General features: G+C 46.1%; 1 protein-coding gene across 1 annotated transcript in view; it reads left to right on the top strand.

The window, feature by feature from the left end:
- LOC135549735 (unconventional myosin-Ig-like) overlaps positions 1 to 23,265 on the top strand; it is an 87,098-nt gene that overhangs the window by 31,864 nt on the left and 31,969 nt on the right. The window contains exons 13-18 of the mRNA XM_064979989.1: positions 5,198 to 5,272; positions 7,010 to 7,142; positions 12,757 to 12,923; positions 13,211 to 13,418; positions 15,992 to 16,215; positions 17,094 to 17,238. Of these exons, the coding sequence (XP_064836061.1) occupies positions 5,198 to 5,272; positions 7,010 to 7,142; positions 12,757 to 12,923; positions 13,211 to 13,418; positions 15,992 to 16,215; positions 17,094 to 17,238 (952 nt within the window). The remainder of the gene's footprint in view (positions 1 to 5,197; positions 5,273 to 7,009; positions 7,143 to 12,756; positions 12,924 to 13,210; positions 13,419 to 15,991; positions 16,216 to 17,093; positions 17,239 to 23,265) is intronic.

Raw genomic sequence — 23,265 nt, 5'->3', positions numbered from 1 at the left:
CATTATGCTCAGATCAATAAATAGCAAGAACTTAAGTTGATGAAAAGATCTAACACAACATTAGGTGATAATATATGTATTATTATGGATTCATAATTAGCTATAATGGGGCGATCATTTTGAACCGGGAACACAGAATTAATTAACATGAAACGAACACAACAGGTGGGTTACGGCTGACTCAGCCTGCACTTAAACCACAACCATGACAGGAAACTATGGTGGTTCAACAGGTGAAATGTCATGATGATGTAACACAGGAAAGGTCATAGGTTATAGGACCTATAAGATTAATGTTGATTGGATGAAAAGTCAATGGCAGTGTAGCTAAATGGAGTCAAGCCAATACCAGTGCCAAGCCATTAGCGACTTGGCTAGCGCTGTTGGCACTAGTATTGTGGGACCTACAGTAAAACATTTGAAATAGAAGGACATCGTCTTGTTGAGGGAGGGAGAGAGGAAGGGAGGGACGAGGGAGGGAGAGAGACAGAGAGAAAGGAGGGAGGGAGTGATGAGGGAGGGAGGGAGGTAGGTAGGAGAGAACAGTGAGGGAGTAGACCAGACTGTTATCCAGTACCAGGGTCTTTCATAGGTTAACACTGTGGGTTTATCTAGTACCAGCGTATTTCATTGGCTAACACTGGGTTTTTTTCAAGTACAAGGGTCTGTCATTGGTTAAAACTGGGGGTTTATCCACTACTAGGGTCTTCCATTGGCTAACACTGAGGGTTTATCCATTACCAAGGTCTTCCATTGGCTAACACTGGGGTTTATCCAGTAAAACGGTCTTCCATTGGCTTACAGTGGGTTTGAAGGGTCTACATTGCCCTCAATTTTAGAAATAGTAGGGCATCAAAGGAGCCAGGGAGGGAAAGAGGAAAGGATAGAGAGGGAGGGAGGCTTAGAGAGAGGAAGGATGGGAGAGAGAGAGAGAGAGAGAGAGAGAGAGAGAAACCAGACTATTTCCCCTTAGAAAGTCTCGAACAGTATTAATAAAGGAGAAGTCGAGTGGAGTGCCAAGTACATGTGACGAGAAATGACAGTCAGGGAATCCAGGTTAACATGATGTATAACATGACTTCAACACTGAGCAATTAGGCCATGTTTGGTTTACATTCATCCATCCCTGAATCCCCAGCTGGCTCACACATCACAGTCATGCCTTTTAGTGCACAACATGCTAGTGTACTAGTCTTCGCCTGCATCTGAAATGACACCTTATTCCCTATATAGGGCATTATTTTTGAGCAGGGCTCTGGTCCAAGGTAGTGCGATATATAGTTAAAAGGATTAGACGTTGTTCCAGTACAACAGGGCTCCTGGGCGGCCAAGATGGAAGGCTCTCCTTGTCACTGTGTTGTCCTCGTCTGTCTGTCACTCTGTCACAGCCAGGACCCAGGGGAGAGCCTGCCTCAGCCTAGCTGTCATCCCCCGTAAGGTCCCTACACATCTCCCCTGTGACTGCAACAGACCCCTCCCCCAACCTATCCCATCCCCTGCTCCTGCTAAATATACCCTGCCTCGTCCCTGCCACCCCCCATGTCACAACGCCACCCCTCCCATCCCACGCCCCTCCAGCACTGACCTACTTTGCTCCCCCCTCCCTCCTGACTTTTCTCACTCTGTCTCTCTTTCTCTTCCTCCCTGTCTTCTTCTCTCTGTCTTATCGCTATCATTTGTATCCTACAGCCATACCTTTCCATCTCATTGCCCTATAGTGTTGCCGACTCCTCAAACCCGTCCTAACTCTAGATACGATTGAACTTCATGCCATAGCTTAGCCTTTAAATTTTAACCATGGCCTTCAGCACTTCACTCTCAGTCTCTCACCACTATAAATCTTTGCTTTGTATAACCATATATTTCCATACTGTTTACTGCACACAATGTACTTCCACCCCATATGCTACCCTCCACCTTCAAACCTACACTGAACAAATATATAAACGCAACATGTACATTTTTCATGAGCTGAAATAAAAGATCACAGAAATGTTCCATATGCACAAAAAGCTTATTTCTCTCAATAAATAAAAGGCCACTTTAAAATGTGCAGTTCTGTCACACAACGCAATGCCACAGATCATGTCTCAAGTTTTGAGGGAGCGTGCAACTGGCATGCTGACTGCAGGAATTTCCAACAGAGTTGTTACCAGAGAATTTAATGTTAATTTCTCGACCATAAGCCGCCTCCAATGTCGTTTTAGAGAATTTGGCAGTACATCCAACCTGTCTGTAATAAAGCCCTTTTGTGAGGAAAAACTCATTCTGATTGCCTGGGCCTGGCTCCCCAGTAGGTGGACTTGGCTCCCCAGTAGGTGGACCTGGCTCCCCAGTAGGTGGACCTGGCTCCCCAGTAGGTGGACCTGGCTCCCCAGTAGGTGGACCTGGCTCCCCAGTAGGTGGACCTGGATCCCCAGTAGGTGGACCTGGCTCCCCAGTAGGTGGACCTGGCTCCCCAGTAGGTGGACCTGGTTCCCCAGTAGGTGGACCTGGCTCCCCAGTAGGTGGACCTGGTTCCCCAGTAGGTGGACCTGGCTCCCCAGTAGGTGGACCTGGCTCCCCAGTAGGTGGGCCTGGCTCCCCAGTAGGTGGACCTGGCTCCCCAGTAGGTGGACCTGGCTCCCCAGTAGGTGGACCTGGCTCCCCAGTAGGTGGACCTGGCTCCCCAGTAGGTGGACCTGGCTCCCCAGTAGGTGGACCTGGCTCCCCAGTGGGTGGACCTGGCTCCCCAGTAGGTGGACCTGGATCCCCAGTAGGTGGACCTGGCTCCCCAGTGGGTGGACCTGGCTCCCCAGTAGGTGGACCTGGCTCCCCAGTAGGTGGACCTGGCTCCCCAGTGGGTGGACCTGGCTCCCCAGTAGGTGGGCCTGGCTCCCCAGTAGGTGGACCTGGTTCCCCAGTAGGTGGACCTGGCTCCCCAGTAGGTGGACCTGGCTCCCCAGTAGGTGGACCTGGCTCCCCAGTAGGTGGACCTGGCTCCCCAGTAGGTGGGCCTGGCTCCCCAGTAGGTGGACCTGGCTCCCCAGTAGGTGGACCTGGCTCCCCAGTAGGTGGACCTGGCTCCCAAGTGGGTGGGCCCATGCCCTCCCAGGCCCAGTCATGTGAAATCCATAGATTAGGCCCTAATGAATGTGTTTAAATTGACTGATTTCCACCTATGAACAGAACTCAGTAAAATCTTTGAAATTGTTGCATGTTGCATTTATATTTTTGGAAACACTTGAGTAAATGATGGATACAAAGTATATTGTTGTTGTTGCCCAATGCCCTATTAAAACACTTTATGTTGGTGTTTCCTTCATTTTGGCAGTTACCTGTAAAATACAGTATATACCAGGGTTTCATAAACTCAGTCCTCGGGACCTCAAGGGGTGCACGTTTTGGTTTTTGCCCTAACACTACACAGTTAACTCATATCAACTAATTATCAAGCTTCGATCATCAGAATCAGCTCTGTAGTGTTAGGGAAAAACAGAGAGTTTCAGAAATGCTCATATATTCCCTGAATCATCCTTCATCTTCTGGATAGTTGCTTTTCCTCCCTGTGTCATCCTGTCTGTCCTGTCCTTGTAGCATCTGCCCTGGCCCTGTATGTGTCTGCCTTCCAAATGGCATCCTATTCCCTACGTAGGGCTTTACTTTTGACCAGCGCCTGGTCAAAAGTAGTGCACTATATAGGGAATAGGGTTTCATTTGGAACACAGGGTGTGTTCTTCTCTCTAGAGAGGTTCCTGGAATCCGGTCAGGTGGTGTTGACACAACAACAACACACACACACACACACACACACACACACACACACACACACACACACACACACACACACACACACACACACACACACACACACACACACACACACACACACACACACACACACACACACACACACACACAGAGCCTCCATCAGCCTCAGGAGCACATCTGTCATACTAACACAAGCTCTTCATCTGCCCCTCTGTCCAGATGTGACAGTCATGGAGAGACAGAACATTCTTTCACAGTGCTATATCTGTGTGTGGCAGGGGTGTGTGTGTGTGTGTTTGAAAAAGAGAGTGAGAGAGCAAGTTCTTGTGTATGCATGAGTATGTACCTGCACGCTTGTGTGTGCGTGCGTGTGTGTGTTTGAGAGAGAGAGAGCGAGTTCTTGTGTATGCATGAGTATATACCTGCACGCTTGTGTGTGCGTGCGCGTGTGTGTTTGAGAGAGAGAGCGAGTTCTTGTGTATGCATGAGTATGTACCTGCACGCGAGTGTGCGTGTGTGTGTTTGAGAGAGGGAGAGAGTTCTTGTGTATGCATGAGTTTGTGTGTGTGTGTGTGTGTGTGTGTGTGTGTGTGTGTGTGTGTGTGTGTGTGTGTGTGTGTGTGTGTGTGTGTGTGTGTGTGTGTGTGTGTGTGTGTGTGTGTGTGTGTGTGTGTGTGTGTGTGTGTGTAGTTAAGGGTTTAGCCTTTCACATCTGGGTCTCTAATCCAGTGAAGCAGCATGCCACGAGATATCACTTCGGCAAAGTTTCAACTCAATTTACCTCATTTAATTCTAAACAATTAATAAAGTTAATTCATTGTTCTATTTTCTATTTAATGTAATCAGGTTGCCCCATGCACACATATTGTGTATTTTTTTTATAGTAACTAGTACCACAAAGTGGTGCATAATATCATAAAACATGTTGTTGATGTGGTTCAACTCAGTTTTTTTCCCCTCCTGTTTCTTAAATGTAAGCTCTCGGGGAGTTTACTCAATCCACTAAGCTCCGTAACTATTATTATAAGCTTCTGCCTGAGGACTCCTTGACTCACTTGAGAGAGTACTGTTCTATTTGTGTAGAAGGGATTGCGCTAGTAATATAGCATACATTCTCAATGGCACCCTATATCCCATGTAGTGCACCACTTTTGACTAGAACCCTACGTGCCCTGATCAAAAGTAGTATAGTACTAAGGTAATAGGGTGCCATTAGTGATCCATCATCGTCTCCCATTAGGAAATAGTTTAGGACTGACTCTAATGTACTGTCTGTGTTACTTCACTTATGGTTGCAGTGTCAGAACTCATGTACTGTCATTTTATAGCACCTTTCAGGCTTTTTTCGACTTGTCTCTTCAATTAGTGTCCTTGCGGGGGGGGTCTCTTGTACATTTTAGGCTGTGTTAGTTTCTATAACCTCTGCCTGTCTCTCTCTCTATTTCAGATATTCCGTCGAGGGCTTTTTGGACAAGAACAAGGACCCTCTCTTCCAAGATTTCAAGCGGCTCATGTATAACAGGTGTCTCCTCTGCACACACACGTTTTACAGAATGATAAAGTTCTTCAAAAATGTGTTCCCGTTACCCTGCTTCTCTTGCTCTTCTTCTCTCCTAGACTACTTAATCCTGTCCTTACAGTACCCTCTGTTCTCCTCTTCTCTCCTAGACTACTTAATCCTGTCCTTACAGTACCCTCTACTCTCCTCTTCTCTCCTAGACTACTTAATCCTATCCTTACAGTACCCTCTGCTCTCGTCTTCTCTCCTAGACTACTTAAATCTGTCCTTACAGTACCCTCTGCTCTCGTCTTCTCTCCTAGACTACTTAATCCTGTCCTTACAGTACCCTCTGTTCTCCTCTTCTCTCCTAGACTACTTAATCCTGTCCTTACAGTACCCTCTACTCGCCTCTTCTCTCCTAGACTACTTAATCCTATCCTTACAGTACCCTCTGCTCTCGTCTTCTCTCCTAGACTACTTAAATCTGTCCTTACAGTACCCTCTGCTCTCTTCTTCTCTCCTAGACTACTTAAATCTGTCCTTACAGTACCCTCTGCTCTCCTCTTCTCTCCTAGACTACTTAATCCTGACCTTACAGTACCCTCTGCTCTCCTCTTCTCTCCTAGACTACTTAATCCTGTCCTTACAGTACCCTCTGCTCTCGTCTTCTCTCCTAGACTACTTAATCCTGTCCTTACAGTACCCTCTGCTCTCCTCTTCTCTCCTAGACTACTTAATCCTGTCCTTACAGTACCCTCTGCTCTCCTCTTCTCTCCTAGACTACTTAATCCTGTCCTTACAGTACCCTCTACTCTCCTCTTCTCTCCTAGACTACTTAATCCTGTCCTTACAGTACCCTCTGCTCTCGTCTTCTCTCCTAGACTACTTAATCCTGTCCTTACAGTACCCTCTGCTCTCCTCTTCTCTCCTAGACTACTTCATCCTGTCCTTACAGTACCCTCTGCTCTCCTCTTCTCTCCTAGACTACTTAATCCTGTCCTTACAGTACCCTCTGCTCTCCCCTTCTCTCCTAGACTACTTAATCCTGTCCTTACAGTACCCTCTGCTCTCCCCTTCTCTCCTAGACTACTTCATGCTGTCCTTACAGTACCCTCTGCTCTCCCCTTCTCTCCTAGACTACTTAATCCTATCCTTACAGTACCCTCTGCTCTCCCCTTCTCTCCTAGACTGCTTAATCCTGTCCTTACAGTACCCTCTACTCTCCTCTTCTCTCCTAGACTACTTAATCCTGTCCTTACAGTACCCTCTACTCTCCTCTTCTCTCCTAGACTACTTAATCCTGTCCTTACAGTACCCTCTGCTCTCCCCTTCTCTCCTAGACTACTTAATCCTGTCCTTACAGTACCCTCTGTTCTCCTCTTCTCTCCTAGACTACTTAATCCTGTCCTTACAGTACCCTCTACTCTCCTCTTCTCTCCTAGACTACTTAATCCTGTCCTTACAGTACCCTCTGCTCTCCCCTTCTCTCCTAGACTACTTAATCCTGTCTTTACAGTACCCTCTGCTCTCGTCTTCTCTCCTAGACTACTTAATCCTATCCTTACAGTACCCTCTGCTCTCCTCTTCTCTCCTAGACTACTTAATCCTATCCTTACAGTACCCTCTGCTCTCCTCTTCTCTCCTAGACTAGCTGTTCAAACTCTCTTCAAACTCTTACATTTGAGCCTGTGTTCACTTTTATAACCTCCTTCCATCTCTCTCTCCGTCTCTCTCTCGCTTCTCTCTCTCGTTCTGTAGTTCCAACCCTGTGCTGAAGGAGATGTGGCCAGATGGTCAGCTGAGCATCACAGAGGTCACTAAACGACCCCTGACTGCAGCCACCCTCTTCAAGAACTCCATTGTGGCCCTTGTGGATAAACTGGGCTGCAAGGTCAGTGGTGGTTGTTTGCAGACTGGTTGTATTGTATACTGGTTGCTTATGTGACCAAAACAGACACATGGGCAACTTCTCATAGCGATAAAAGTTCACACCTTCATTCTGTTCATGGTGACTCTGGTGTGCTTGGTAGGTTTGATGTTAGTTCCACTCCTACTTCTCTCCCAACTTTTTGGCAAAATAATATGCATCCGTGTTGCTTGGCAACGGCTGTCAAATCAAGGCCACTCGTCCGTCACTCTCTATGCTTTTAATCTAACATGAGCTTAACCTCTCTGTCATCATTTTCCTCTGGACATTGTGCACTAGCCACACCTGTGTTTCTAACAGCTGGACAAATCAACCAGCTTCTAGAAATATGGATAACGTTGTCAGAGAGATAACAATGTCTGTTTTTGAAAGGTCAGTCAGATACTGACAAACTGCAGGGATTATTACTGAGACACACACACACACACTCACACACAAATACCCCAAAACACAGCCTGGTACAGTTGCCACCCGGCTGCCTGTGGTCCTATAAGCCTCTTCCTAGGGGGTCTAGTCTATCTATCTGTCCTGTGAGAAATGCCTGGACACAAGACATACCACCACTACATTAATGAGATGGCAGTCTGCTGCACAGACAAGACTGGTCTTGTATCCCACACAGACCTGTGCCATATCTACAGTATATGTGATGTAATATACTCTATCCCGCACAGACCTGTGCCACATCTACACTATATGTGATGTAATATCCTGTATCCCACACAGACCTGTGCCATATCTACAGTATATGTGATGTAATATCCTGTATCCCACACAGACCTGTGCCATATCTACAGTATATGTGATGTAATATCCTGTATCCCACACAGACCTGTGCCATATCTACAGTATATGTGATGTAATATCCTGTACCTCACACAGACCTGTGCCATATCTACACTATATGTGATGTAATATCCTGTATCCCACACAGACCTGTGCCATATCTACACTATATGTGATGTAATATCCTGTACCTCACACAGACCTGTGCCATATCTACACTATATGTGACGCAATATCCTGTACCTCACACAGACCTATGCCATATCTACAGCATATGTGATGTAATATCCTGTACCTCACACAGACCTGTGCCATATCTACAGCATATGTGATGTAATATCCTGTATCCCACACAGACCTGTGCCATATCTACACTAAATGTGATGTAATATCCTGTATCCCACACAGACCTGTGCCATATCTACACTATATGTGATGTAATATCCTGTATCTCACACAGACCTGTGCCATATCTACAGTATATGTGATGTAATATCCTGTACCTCACACAGACCTGTGCCATATCTACACTATATGTGATGTAATATCCTGTATCCCACACAGACCTGTGCCATATCTACAGTATATGTGATCTAATATCCTGTATCCCACACAGACCTGTGCCATATCTACAGTATATGTGATGTAATATCCTGTATCCCACACAGACCTGTGCCATATCTACACTATATGTGATGTAATATCCTGTATCCCACACAGACCTGTGCCATAACTACACTATATGTGATGTAATATCCTGTACCTCACACAGACCTGTGCCATATCTACACTATATGTGATGTAATATCCTGTATCTCACACAGACCTGTGCCATATCTACAGCATATGTGATGTAATATCCTGTATACCCCACAGACCTGTGCCATATCTACACTATATGTGATGTAATATCCTGTATCTCACACAGACCTGTGCCATATCTACAGCATATGTGACGTAATATCCTGTATCTCACACAGACCTGTGCCATATCTACAGCATATGTGATGTAATATCCTGTATACCCCACAGACCTGTGCCATATCTACAGCATATGTGATGTAATATCCTGTATACCCCACAGACCTGTGCCATATCTACAGCATATGTGATGTAATATCCTGTATTCCACACAGACCTGTGCCATATCTACAGCATATGTGATGTAATATCCTGTATACCCCACAGACCTGTGCCATATCTACAGCATATGTTATGTAATATCCTGTACCTCACACAGACCTTTGCCATATCTACACTATATGTGATGTAATATCCTGTACCTCACACAGACCTGTGCCATGTCTACAGTATATGTGATGTTATATCCTGTACCTCACACAGACCTGTGCCATATCTACAGCATATGTGATGTAATATCCTGTACCTCACACAGACCTTTGCCATATCTACACTATATGTGATGTAATATCCTGTATACCCCACAGACCTGTGCCATATCTACACTATATGTGATGTAATATCCTGTATCCCACACAGACCTGTGCCATATCTACAGCATATGTGATGTAATATCCTGTACCTCACACAGACCTGTGCCATATCTACAGCATATGTGATGTAATATCCTGTATCCCACACAGACCTGTGCCATATCTACAGTATATGTGACGCAATATCCTGTACCTCACACAGACCTGTGCCATATCTACACTATATGTGATGTAATATCCTGTATCCCACACAGACCTGTGCCATATCTACAGTATATGTGACGCAATATCCTGTACCACACACAGACCTGTGCCATATCTACACTATATGTGATGTAATATCCTGTATCTCACACAGACCTGTGCCATATCTACAGCATATGTGATGTAATATCCTGTATACCCCACAGACCTGTGCCATATCTGCAGCATATGTGATGTAATATCCTGTATACCCCACAGACCTGTGCCATATCTACACTATATGTGATGTAATATCCTGTATACCACACAGACCTGTGCCATATCTACAGTATATGTGATGTAATATCCTGTATCCCACACAGACCTGTGCCATATCTACACTATATGTGATGTAATATCCTGTATCCCACACAGACCTGTGCCATATCTACACTATATGTGATGTAATATCCTGTATCTCACACAGACCTTTGCCATATCTACACTATATGTGATGTAATATCCTGTACCTCACACAGACCTGTGCCATATCTACACTATATGTGATGTAATATCCTGTATCCCACACAGACCTGTGCCATATCTACACTATATGTGATGTAATATCCTGTACCTCACACAGACCTGTGCCATATCTACACTATATGTGACGCAATATCCTGTACCTCACACAGACCTGTGCCATATCTACAGTATATGTGATGTAATATCCTGTACCTCACACAGACCTGTGCCATATCTACAGTATATGTGATGTAATATCCTGTACCTCACACAGACCTGTGCCATATCTACAGTATATGTGATGTAATATCCTGTACCTCACACAGACCTGTGCCATATCTACTGTATATGTGATGTAATATCCTGTATCCCACACAGACCTGTGCCATATCTACTGTATATGTGATGTAATATCCTGTACCTCACACAGACCTGTGCCATATCTACACTATATGTGATGTAATATCCTGTACCTCACACAGACCTGTGCCGTTTTAGACATATGAGTGATAAAGCATGTCTTACAGCACATGAGGAATCTGTTTCTACATGAGGTGATATGTCTCCCTTTAACCCTGACTGAGATGTGACGTTTCCTGCTGTTATTTTGAGATGACCGACTTGTGCTTCAGTGCTTCTCTGTGAGGATGGGCTAGGCCTGTGTGTATGGTGGGGAGATGGGGATGAGGGGGGGATGGGACGGACACATTGGGGACAGTTTTTAGGTCATGTTGAAGGACTGGATGCCCTGATTGTTAGTCCCAGGGGGACACCTGTACCCAATCTGACCTACCGCCTCTCCTCTCCGCGTTGTACCCCTCCCAGTCTAACTGCCTCCTTTCTCAAGTCTGAGCTAAAATTGTTGTGCTGGTGTGTGTGTGTGTGTGTGTGTGTGTGTGTGTGTGTGTGTGTGTGTGTGTGTGTGTGTGTGTGTGTGTGTGTGTGTGTGTGTGTGTGTGTGTGTGTGTGTGTGCTCTGTTCAACTGTATTCATCCTGCAGGGGGCAGTGAATGAGAGACAGACCACAGAACACTAAGAACAGCGAGGACAAAGCATGCCTGCATCCCAAATGGCACCCTATTCCCTATATAGCGAACTATGAGCCCTGGTCAAAAGTTGTGTTCTTCAATGGAAATAGAGCACCATTTGGAACACACAACATGCCCATTCCCTTGACAAGAAGATGTGTCCCTTAATGTGTCCCAGCAAGCTCCTGTCTGGCACACAGAGGTAGCACAAGGACACACTCTCTGTGTCCCAAATGGCACCCTATTCCCTACATAGTGCACTACTTTGACCAGAGCCTCACATGGCTCTGTTCAAAGTAGTGCACTTTATAGGGAATAGGTTACTAATTGGCATGCTGCCACTATCTGTGCACTTTAAAAACTTTAGTATTATGCCGTTTTAGGAGTTTAATAGTCTCTTTCTGTAGGACAGACACTGTGAGTTTGGCCAAGCTAGACTTTAACAATGCATTGATATTCTAATAGGCTTGGATGTATTTCTGCATGATTGCACAACACATATTCAGTCCTCTTTGGGATGGCTATGTTCCACTGAGTTCTGTCCAGTCTGGTCCATACCAAGTTGTCTACAGAACCAACTTGGGCAAAATAAGTATTTCTAATGTTTGTCACTATATTGCTTTTGGACTCTTACCACTATTATGACCAGTATAGGTTATTCTGTCTATTACAGGAGCTGTATTATGTGATACTATAGTAATACACAGTATGTGACTGTTCCACTACTCTCTGTATTGTGAGAGTGGTACTATGTGGTTACAGTATCTCCTATACAGTACATAGATGCGGTAAAGAGGTCAATGGAACTCGACCAAAACAATGGAAATACCATGGAAATGCGTAGGGGGAAGGGCCTTGAAGATCCTGAATCTCCTCATTGCCCTCAAGCAAAATTTGCCTTCTGAATATTTAAGCTATTGTTTATATGTGTATTTCACACTATGTTGAGGTAAGAATCTGAGTATAATGATTGTATGTATGTCAACCACAATACATGTTCATGTCATCGTCACCAAGCAACCGCGTTACAGTTTAAAACAACTTTGACTACCACCACCAGTTTCTGTATGCTAGCTATTTTATCAGCTTTATACAAAAGGGAGTTATCATTTAGCAGTCACTTCTTCAGAACATGAAAAGGGACAACTTCTAAATGTTATGCAGCGAAAACAGCCCAAAATATCGAAATCGGACTTCAGTAACCACATTGTGGGTCTGTTACAGTACATCAATCATGAGGGATTCGACCAATATCCACTTTGTTAGATCAGATTTGTTGAATGTGCGCCAATCCCGCGTCCTTCTTCTATCCCCTGCGGTCTGCGTTCCTTTGACCTCTTTACTACAGTGTATTGTATCCTGTTGGACTGTGACTGTGTTCGCTGTATTGTAAGAGCCGTACTATGTGTTACTGCACAGTATACGACTGTGTTGTGTATTGTAGTATTACAGTATTATATTAGAGGATTCTGTGTGTTGTATTCTAGGAGGCATACTTATTGACAGTGTATTATTCTGTGTATTTACAGGAGAGGTACTATGTGAGACTGTACTACACAGTATATAACTGTGCTGTTAATGAGTTTGTGTAATGTATTGTAGGAGCCATACTATGTGCGCTGCATCAAGCCCAATGAGATGAAGTCTCCCGTGCTGTTTGACGACGCCCGATGCCAACACCAGGTGGCATACCTGGGCCTGCTGGAGAACGTCAGGGTGCGGAGGGCAGGGTTCGCCTACCGCCAGCCCTACGCACGCTTCCTACAGAGGTCAGAGGTCATGCACACACCCTGAGGTCTAACGTCATTGGGGTGAAAGCTCTACATTAAGAATGAGTCATTTCTCAGAAATTAGAGTCATTGTCCATGATTTTAATAACATTCTGCCACAGTATACATATGAATAACAAGCTTTATATGACTGTGTTCAACCATGTGTATAACAGAGGAACAGAGGAATTTAAATCTATCATACCAACACCTTGTCACTCATTGTCATGTTTAGCACAACTGCCTGTATCTTGAACTCTTTGTCTTCCCTCCTGTGTGTACTGTAGGTATAAGATGACGTGTGAGTACACCTGGCCCAATCACCTGATGGAGACAGACAGGGAGGCAGTGGAGGCTATCGTTACGCAGCACGGTTTCCAGGACGACGTGGCGTATGGACACACCAAGCTGTTTGTGCGAACACCTCGGTCCCTTTTCACGCTGGAGCAGGAGAGAGCTGCGCTCATCCCCATCCTGGTGCTGTTCCTACAGAAGGTAGGGACCCCGTGTGGCCGGAGGCTGTACTGATAGTAAAAGTTCACAAACTGGGTTGTGTTCAATCAATGGGGAGAAAATGGTATATATCTGTCTTGCCAAATGTACATTTTCTCCTGTTTGGTTTTAATGAACAAACCCCTGCATTCAGATACTCCACACATAATTCCTGAATTTATATTTCCTGTTACTTTCATAGACCAAATTATCCATGTATGTATGAAAACAGACAGAGATGCATTTAATTGTCCAAGGACCCATGGCATTGGCAGCTAGTCCTAATTAAAACCCCATCGACAGCTTGCGTGTCAGAATGTGAATCACACAGCAGCATCCACATCTTATTAAGACCTATGCATTTAAAGGGGCAATCCGCAGTTGAAACAATAACAAAGCCTCTGCTTCAGTAAAAAGCTGAGGGATGGGGCTGGAGAAATGTAACCACTCTCAAATTCATAGAAAGACCTATGGATGCAAGGACTGACCATCAACGATATTTTTACTTACATGTAAAACAAACTTATATTTTAAGTTCTGATGGGTACGGCAGTTGAACTAAGCTAATTCGGTATTTATAAGTTATATTCTTAAAGAATCAATGGGTACAATATCATTAACTTACAAGTCCAAAAATGGATGTTGCAACTGCAGATTGCCCCTTTAAAAGAAAAGCTTTTAATTTGTCTCCAGCTTGATGATGATCTGGCTCCCAGTCACAGCTTGAGTCCCAAATGGCATCCTCTACCTTTGTAGTGCACTACTTTTTTTTTTACCAGCGCCCTTAGCACAAAATAGGGAATTGGGTGCCATTTGGGATGTGTTATATTCAACTCAGTGTGATTCATCTGCTGAGTCAAATGGAGATCACTCTGATACAATAATTGGGATAATGAATGCGATCAGAGCCATCGTTACATTACATTTCATTAATTATTCTCTTCTTCTTGCTCTGTGATTGTGAATTAAATGCCCTGCTTTTCTCTCTGACCCAATTCAGGGATTGCGTCCCAAATAATACCCTATTGCTATATAGTGTACTACACCGTATAGGCTCTGGTCAAAAGTAATGCACTATATAGGGAATATGTTGCAATTTGGGACGTAACCCGGATGAATCTATCTGCAGCTAAGCCTCTCTAACTGGAACAGAACTTTGTCTGGAACTCAGCAGGAGTCTAACCCAGACAGTCTCTGGACAGACATTGATTTGTCCCACACAGAAAAATCAATGGTGTACATTTAACTCAGAAAGAGTTAAATGCACACTATTTTCAGTGAACATGTGAGCCCTTCTGAACTGGTGTTAAAATAACACCTTTGAAATAGTTAAAGATTTAACTCTGTTGCAGTGTTCTCCATTTAACTTTTAAAGTGTTCAAATGAACTTGATTGTGATGTTTGTATAGCTCTACTGTAGAGTGATACGCAACACTTACAGTGTAAAACATAACACGTGATTTAGAGTAAACTGGACTCACTAACTGCTAACGCTGTTACACTTTCTCAGTAAAAGAAATTAACACCTGTCGTGTTACAGTGAATCATTTTGGGGTGTTGTTTTAACGCTGTATGGTCTAAAGCCTGATTTGCACATTTCCCAGGGTGCCTTTTCTTTTCGAGTGAATTGTAGAGTTACCACCCATGACTGTATTTGTTATTGACAGAGATATGGTTATTGAATTCTTTCATTTTAAAGACCTGTGGCTTTCATTAAGTGAGTACCTGGGCAAATGTTACCATTAAAATAGAACTCTATGACAATACAATACTTATATCATTAGGCTTTCCATTGATGGCCAAGTTAAATCCTCACACTTTGCTGTTAGGAAACTCCTTGTCACATTATGCTGGCTTGTAAAGTGATGTGTAATTCATATTGGATTTCAGACAGAGTTATGATATCCAACAGTTGGGATTTTGATTCACCTGCAACCTGCATTCAGAATGAATGCCAAGGTTAGGAAAGTTGATAAGAAGACTCCTTAAACCAATTAAACTGGAACAACCATTTCAGTAATGGGTGCAATAAATCTAACCAGGTGATTGGATTAGTTTAGAAAAATGTATGTTATTTATCCTTGTGTAGCATAAGATTAATCAATCCATGTACATGCAAAAACAATGCTAAATAATATATTTAACAATTTTATGGGACTGTTTTACTCTCCAAAGTGTAAAACAATAACTCTAACACCAACACTGGGGTTTCATTTACACCACTGGGTGTCAATTTCACTCTTACAGAGTGAATTTTACAACTAAATCAACACTAGAAATGTTACACTGAAAAATTAACACGGGCAAATTTGCTTTGCAGACTTTGATTTGACAACTGGTCTACCTGTCTTTCTTCCTCTTCCTTTGTTTCACCTTTTTATTAGTATTTTCCTAACTTGCTACTTCATTTGAGTGCCCACTGAAAAGTGTGGACCCGTATAGACACTGGAACAACACTGACAGTATTGATTTAACACTGGAGAATTTGCTGTGCTCCATTACTCTCTCCCACTCTCACTCTCTCACTTTCTCTCCATCCCTCACTCTCTCTTTCGCTCTCTCTCTCCCTCCCACAGGTATGGCGCGGGGCACTGGCGAGGATGAGGTGCCAGCGTATGCGTGCCATCTATGCCATCATGGGTTGCTACAAGCGCTACAAGGTCAAGGCCCACTTCTGGGAGGTAGAACGACGTTTCACCAACGTACGCAACATGGCTGACTATGGGAAGAGTGTGGAGTGGCCCACGCCGCCGGCAGCCCTCGCACAGTTCGACAGCATCACTCAACAGCTACATCGCAGGTCAGTCAGCCCCCATAGTTACCACAACGAGAAATAGAATGTGCATGCATTTATATCAGGGGAAAACGACTGCCCCGTCTCATTGAAGCCACGAAGTTCAAGGCCGACCGTCGTACTGCAGGCATTGTTAGTAGAAAACAGCATCCTCCATTATAGTGAATGGAAAACTGGCAATCTTCGTGTAAATAAAAATATGTTTAGAAGACAATCATGGTACCAATAATTGCTTCTAATACATCAGATGTATGTCCTTGAACCGATTATTTTTCAATCATACACAGAAGATATTTTAAGGATCTTTTAGTTGCTAATGGCAGGCTGCAGTACCTCGGTCTGCCTTTAATTTGGAGTTACTCAATGGGAGGGGGCAGCACAGAGCTAGCCTGCAACGTCACTTCAAGGGTTTGTCTCCATGAGCCTCCATCTTAACCAACTTCATTTGGCTTAAATGCGCTATTGAGTCTTAAAATAAGAATGAATGGTGTCACGTGAGCAATGGCTTTGTTCGTTCATTGGTTTATATATGTTTGGGGTCACTTAGAAATGTCTACACTGTATTTCGTATCAATTTGATGTTATTTTAATTGACTTTTTTTTGTTGCTTTTCTTTCAAAAACAAGGACATTTCTAAGTGATCCCAAACTTTTGAACGGTCGTGTATATTTTGGTAACTACAGTAAGGAAGTCTGTAATTATCTTAGTGGGCCGAAGGGCACGGCACATGCTCTTTCTTCACTATAACATGTCGTTACTGTTTATTTCAGGCCTATACACGGGTTATTTTTTATCTTATCTGACAGAGTGTGGCTAAGAATGAATGACAGCACTTTTTCTGCAGCGTCTTGGATGTATTCTCTGTTATACATGTTTGTTCCCAGGTGGCGTGCCAGGCAGATAGTGAAGAACATCCCTCCGTCTGACATGGGGGAGGTGAGGGCCAAGGTGGCTGCTCTGGGGGCTCTGAGTGGGGAGAGGAAGGACTGGGGCTGTGGCCGACCCTGGGAGAGGGACTACCTGTCTAACGTGAGTCACAACACGTTAGCTGTATGTCAAATATCCTCCTCGCTCCTCCTTCCAGCATATTGCTTCCATCTATCCAATCCTCTCATATCTACAGGAGTGGCCAGAAAATAGGGGCAAGGGTTTGAATTGTAATTGAACAGTTGGCTAACATCCTCACATCTTCCTATCATCATACCTTGTTCATAGTATTTCAACAAACAGTAAAATGTGAAAATTAAATTAGTATCTGTGTCACGGAAGATGGAGAAGGCAACTTTCACAACAACTTTTTGCAACGTTCATATTCTGTCCCCATAGGTTGGCCCCAAGTACAGTTCTGTAAAATAAATCTAGATGGCACTGTACATTGAAACACCAATACAACATCATACACACACTCACCCGGGAGAGGATATATGGATGCCTGGTGCCCAAAATGTATGACAAATGTCTCGCAACGAGAGTTGAGTGGGGACAAATGGAGCTACTTCGCTACTTCCCTCTCCTTATTGCAGGACAGCTGTGGTCGGCAGTCCACGAGTGAGAGCGAAGGACACACTGTGCCCCGTGTTGTTGGGTTGCCGGCTTGCAGTGCAAACTCTCCCTATTGAGCAGTAGACTGTATCATGGTGACATCCAGGTGGTTACTATACTACCAAATACCAATATTACAAGTTATTTCTCTTGTGGTCTGCTATCCTACTCTAAATATAATTATGTGGGATGGAACAAATTGGCCACGTAGCTACCGCCAGCAACATGTGATACAGCTGCCCAGTGGGAAGCAACAGTGGGAATTAGGAAGCACCTCGATACAACACCGTTGTACTGGTCATTTGCTTGTCATTACATTAGCTAATTGGCATGTCATGGTGACATCTAGATGGTGACCAATACTGCAAGTTCTTTCTCCCTGGCCCATTGAAAGAAACATCACTTCCCTTTACAAGTTTTAACTAGCGCCATTCTGCTGTTGTTGCCAGATAGCCAGCATAAACTAAATAGCTGTGTGCTCATCATCAGGACGACTGACTGAATCCAATCCGTTGCTCTCCACTCGACACTCAGCTGCACGACTTACTGTACGTCATCAATGTGGGCACCAGACGTGTCCCTATTCACCTCAATTTCAACGGAAGTCCTCCACAAAACAGAACGTTTCTGTTATGTACTTGAGTGAAGACCCAAAAGCGGTTTTAACAGAAAACAGAGTTCTTTAATGAAAAACAGGAATGGCATAAATCCTCTTCCAACGTTGACAATGGAACAAAAAGAACGTAGTATAGTGCAGGATGCACCTGCCAGGCAGACTCCGACAGGATAGGACAAGGTGGAAGCAAACGAGACGACAGCTTGCTTCTGGCATCAAAAACACAAACAAGAATCAGACACTGAAAGTAGCAGGAACAGAGAGAGAAATAGAGACCTAATCAGAGGGGAAGAGAGAACAGGTGTGAAAGAGTGAATGAGCTAGTTAGGGGAGATGTAGAACAGCTGAAGAATGAGAGACAGAGAAGGTAACCTAAAAAGACCAGCAGAGAGAGACAGAGTGAAGAGAAAGGACAGGAACAGACATAACAAGACATGACAGTACCCCCCACTCACCGAGCGCCTCCTGGCGCACTCGAGGAGGAAACCTGGCGGCAACGGAGGAAATCATCGATCAGCGAACGGTCCAGCACGTCCCGAGAGGGAACCCAACTCCTCTCCTCAGGACCGTACCCCTCCCAATCCACTAGGTACTGATGACCACGGCCCCGAGGGCGCATGTCCAAAATCTTACGAACCCTGTAGATGGGTGCGCCCTCGACAAGGATGGGGGGAGGGACGAGCGGGGCGCGAAGAACGGGCTTAACACAGGAGACATGGAAGACCGGGTGAACGCGACGAAGATAGCGCGGGAGAAGAAGTCGCACTGCGACAGGATTAATGACCTGGGAAATACGGAACGGACCAATGAACCGCGGGGCCAACTTGCGAGAAGCTGTCTTAAGGGGAAGGTTCTGAGTGGAGAGCCATACTCTCTGACCGCAACAATATCTAGGACTCTTGGTCCTACGCTTATTAGCGGCCCTCACAGTCTGCGCCCTATTACGGCAAAGTGCCGACCTGACCCCCTTCCAGGTGCGCTCGCAACGCTGGACAAAAGCCTGAGCGGAGGGGACGCAGGACTCGGCGAGCTGAGATGAGAACAGCGGAGGCTGGTACCCGAGGCTACTCTGAAAAGGAGATAGACCGGTAGCAGACGAGGGAAGCGAGTTGTGGGCGTACTCTGCCCAGGGAGCTGTTCTGACCAAGACGCAGGGTTACGAAAAGAAAGACTGCGTAAAATGCGACCAACAGTCTGATTGGCCCGTTCGGCTTGACCGTTAGACTGGGGATGAAAGCCGGACGAGAGACTGACGGAAGCCCCAATCAAACGGCAAAACTCCCTCCAAAATTGAGACGTGAACTGCGGGCCTCTGTCGGAAACGACGTCAGACGGAAGGCCATGAATTCGGAAAACATTCTCGATAATGATCTGAGCCGTCTCCTTAGCAGAAGGGAGCTTAGCGAGAGGAATGAAATGAGCCGCCTTAGAGAATCTATCGACAACCGTAAGAATAACTGTCTTCCCCGCTGATGAAGGCAGTCCGGTGATGAAATCTAAAGCGATGTGAGACCACGGTCGAGAGGGAATGGGAAGCGGTCTGAGACGGCCGGCAGGAGGAGAGTTCCCAGATTTAGTCTGCGCGCAGACCGAACAAGCGGCGACAAATCGACGCGCGTCACGTTCCCGAGTGGGCCACCAGAAACGCTGGCGAATGGAAGCGAGCGTACCCCGAACGCCGGGGTGGCCGGCTAACTTGGCAGAGTGGGCCCACTGAAGAACGGCCGGACGAGTAGGAACGGGAACGAACAGAAGGTTCCTAGGACAAGCTCGCGGCGACGGAGTGTGAGCGAGTGCTTGCTTTACCTGCCTCTCAATTCCCCAGACAGTCAACCCGACAACACGCCCTTCAGGGAGAATCCCCTCGGGGTCGGTGGAGACCTCAGAAGAACTGAAGAGACGAGATAAAGCATCAGGCTTGGTGTTCTTTGAGCCCGGACGATAAGAAATAACAAACTCGAAACGAGCGAAAAACAGAGCCCAACGAGCCTGACGCGCATTAAGTCGTTTGGCTGAACGGATGTACTCAAGGTTCCTATGGTCAGTCCAAACGACAAAAGGAACGGTCGCCCCCTCCAACCACTGTCGCCATTCGCCTAGGGCTAAGCGGATGGCGAGCAGTTCGCGATTACCAACATCATAGTTACGTTCTGACGGCGATAAGCGATGAGAGAAAAACGCGCAAGGATGGACCTTGCCGTCAGAGAGAGCGCTGAGAAAGAATGGCTCCCACGCCCACCTCTGACGCGTCAACCTCAACAACAAACTGACTAGAGATGTCAGGTGTAACAAGAATAGGTGCGGATGTAAAACGATTCTTAAGAAGATCAAAAGCTCCCTGGGCGGAAACGGACCACTTAAAGCACGTCTTAACAGAAGTAAGGGCTGTGAGGGGAGCTGCCACCTGACCGAAATTACGGATGAAACGACGATAGAAATTAGCGAAGCCCAGAAAGCGCTGCAGCTCGACGCGTGACTTAGGAACGGGCCAATCAATGACAGCCTGGACCTTAGCGGGATCCATCTTAATGCCCTCAGCGGAAATAACGGAACCGAGAAAAGGGACAGAGGCGGCATGAAAAGTGCACTTCTCAGCCTTCACATAAAGACAGTTCTCCAAAAGGCGCTGGAGGACGCGTCGCACGTGCTGAACATGAATCGAGAGAGACGGTGAAAAAATCAGGATATCGTCCATGTAAACGAAAACAAAAATGTTCAGCATGTCTCTCAGGACGTCGTTAACTAGTGCCTGAAAGACAGCTGGAGCGTTAACGAGGCCGAAAGGAAGAACCCGGTATTCAAAGTGCCCTAACGGAGTGTTAAACGCCGTCTTCCACTCGTCCCCCTCCCTGATGCGCACGAGATGGTAGGCGTTACGAAGGTCCAATTTGGTGAAAAACCTGGCTCCCTGCAGGATCTCGAAGGCTGAAGACATAAGAGGAAGCGGATAACGATTCTTAACTGTTATGTCATTCAGCCCTCGATAATCCACGCATGGGCGCAGGGACCCGTCCTTCTTCTGAACAAAAAAAAACCCCGCTCCGGCGGGAGAGGAGGAGGAGACTATGGTACCGGCGTCGAGCGAAACCGACAAATAATCCTCGAGAGCCTTACGTTCGGGAGCCGACAGAGAGTATAATCTACCCCGGGGGAGTAGTTCCCGGAAGGAGATCAATACTACAGTCATACGACCGGTGTGGAGGGAGAGAAGTGGCCTTGGAACGACTGAACACCGTGCGCAGATCGTGATACTCCTCCGGCACCCCTGTCAAATCGCCAGGCTCCTCCTGTGAAGAAGAGACAGAGGAAACAGGAGGGATAGCAGACATTAAACAGGTCACATGACAAGAAACATTCCAGGATAGGATAGTATTACTAGACCAATTAATAGAAGGGTTATGGCGCACTAGCCAGGGATGACCCAAAACAACAGGTGTAAAAGGTGAACGAAAAATTAAAAAAGAAATGGTTTCGCTATGATTACCAGAGACAGTGAGGGTTAAAGGCAGCGTCTCACGCTGAATCTTGGGGAGAGAACTACCATCTAAAGCGAACAAGGCCGTTGGCTCCCCTAACTGTCTGAGAGGAATGTCATGTTCCCGAGCCCAGGTCTCGTCCATAAAACAGCCCTCCGCCCCAGAGTCTATCAAGGCACTGCAGGAAGCAGATGAACCGGGCCAGCGGAGATGGACCGGAAAGGTAGTGCGTGATCCAGAAGGAGAGGCCTGAGTAGTTGCGCTCACCAGTAGCCCTCCTCTTACTGATGAGCTCTGGCTTTTACTGGACATGAGGTGACAAAATGACCAGCGGAGCCGCAGTAGAGACAGAGGCGATTGGTGATTCTCCGTTCCTTCTCCTTGGCCGAGATGCGGATACCCCCAGCTGCATAGGCTCAGCATCCGAGCCGGCGGGGAGGGTGGCAGTGATGCGGCAGGTGGCAGTGATGTGGAGAGGGGAGCAACGGAGAACGCGAACTCCTTTCCACGTGCTCGGCGACGAAGATCAAACCGTCGCTCTAAGCGAATAGCGAGAGCTATTAAGGAGTCCAGACTGGAAGGAACCTCCCGGGAGAGGATCTCATCCTTAACCTCGACGAGGAGACCCTCCAGAAAACGAGCGAGCAAAGCCGGCTCGTTCCAGTCACTAGAGGCAGCAAGAGTGCGAAACTCAATAGAATAATCCGTTATGGATCGATTCCCCTGACATAGGGAAGACAGGGCCCTGGAAGCCTCCTCCCCAAAAACAGAACGGTCAAAAACCCGTATCATCTCCTCCTTAAAGTCCTGAAACTGGTTAATACACTCAGCCCTCGCCTCCCAGATTGCCGTGCCCCACTCACGCGCCCGTCCGGTGAGGAGAGAAATGACGTAGGCGATGCGGGCTGCGCTCCTGGAGTAAGTGTTGGGCTGGAGAGAGAACACCACATCACACTGAGTGAGGAATGAGCGGCACTCAGTGGGCTCCCCTGTGTAACAGGGCGGGTTGTTGATCCTGGGCTCCGGAGACTCGGAAACCCTGGAAGTGGGCGGTGGATCGAGGTGGAGTTGGTGAACCTGTCTTGTGAGGTCGGAGACTTGGACGGCCAGGGTCTCAACGGCATGTCGAGCAGCAGACAATTCCTCCTCGTGTCTGCCTAGCATCGCTCCCTGGATCTCGACGGCGGAGTGAAAAGGGTCCGGAGCCGCTGGGTCCATTCTTGGTCTGATTCTTCTGTTATGTACTTGAGTGAAGACCCAAAAGCGGTTTTAACAGAAAACAGAGTTCTTTAATGAAAAACAGGAATGGCATAAATCCTCTTCCAACGTTGACAATGGAACAAAAAGAACGTAGTATAGTGCAGGATGCACCTGCCAGGCAGACTCCGACAGGATAGGACAAGGTGGAAGCAAACGAGACGA

Source organism: Oncorhynchus masou, chromosome 12, assembly GCF_036934945.1.
Source record: "Oncorhynchus masou masou isolate Uvic2021 chromosome 12, UVic_Omas_1.1, whole genome shotgun sequence".
NCBI lineage: Eukaryota > Metazoa > Chordata > Actinopteri > Salmoniformes > Salmonidae > Oncorhynchus > Oncorhynchus masou.
Note: the sequence above shows the minus strand (reverse complement) of the source record. Positions and strands in the feature narration are given on the sequence as shown.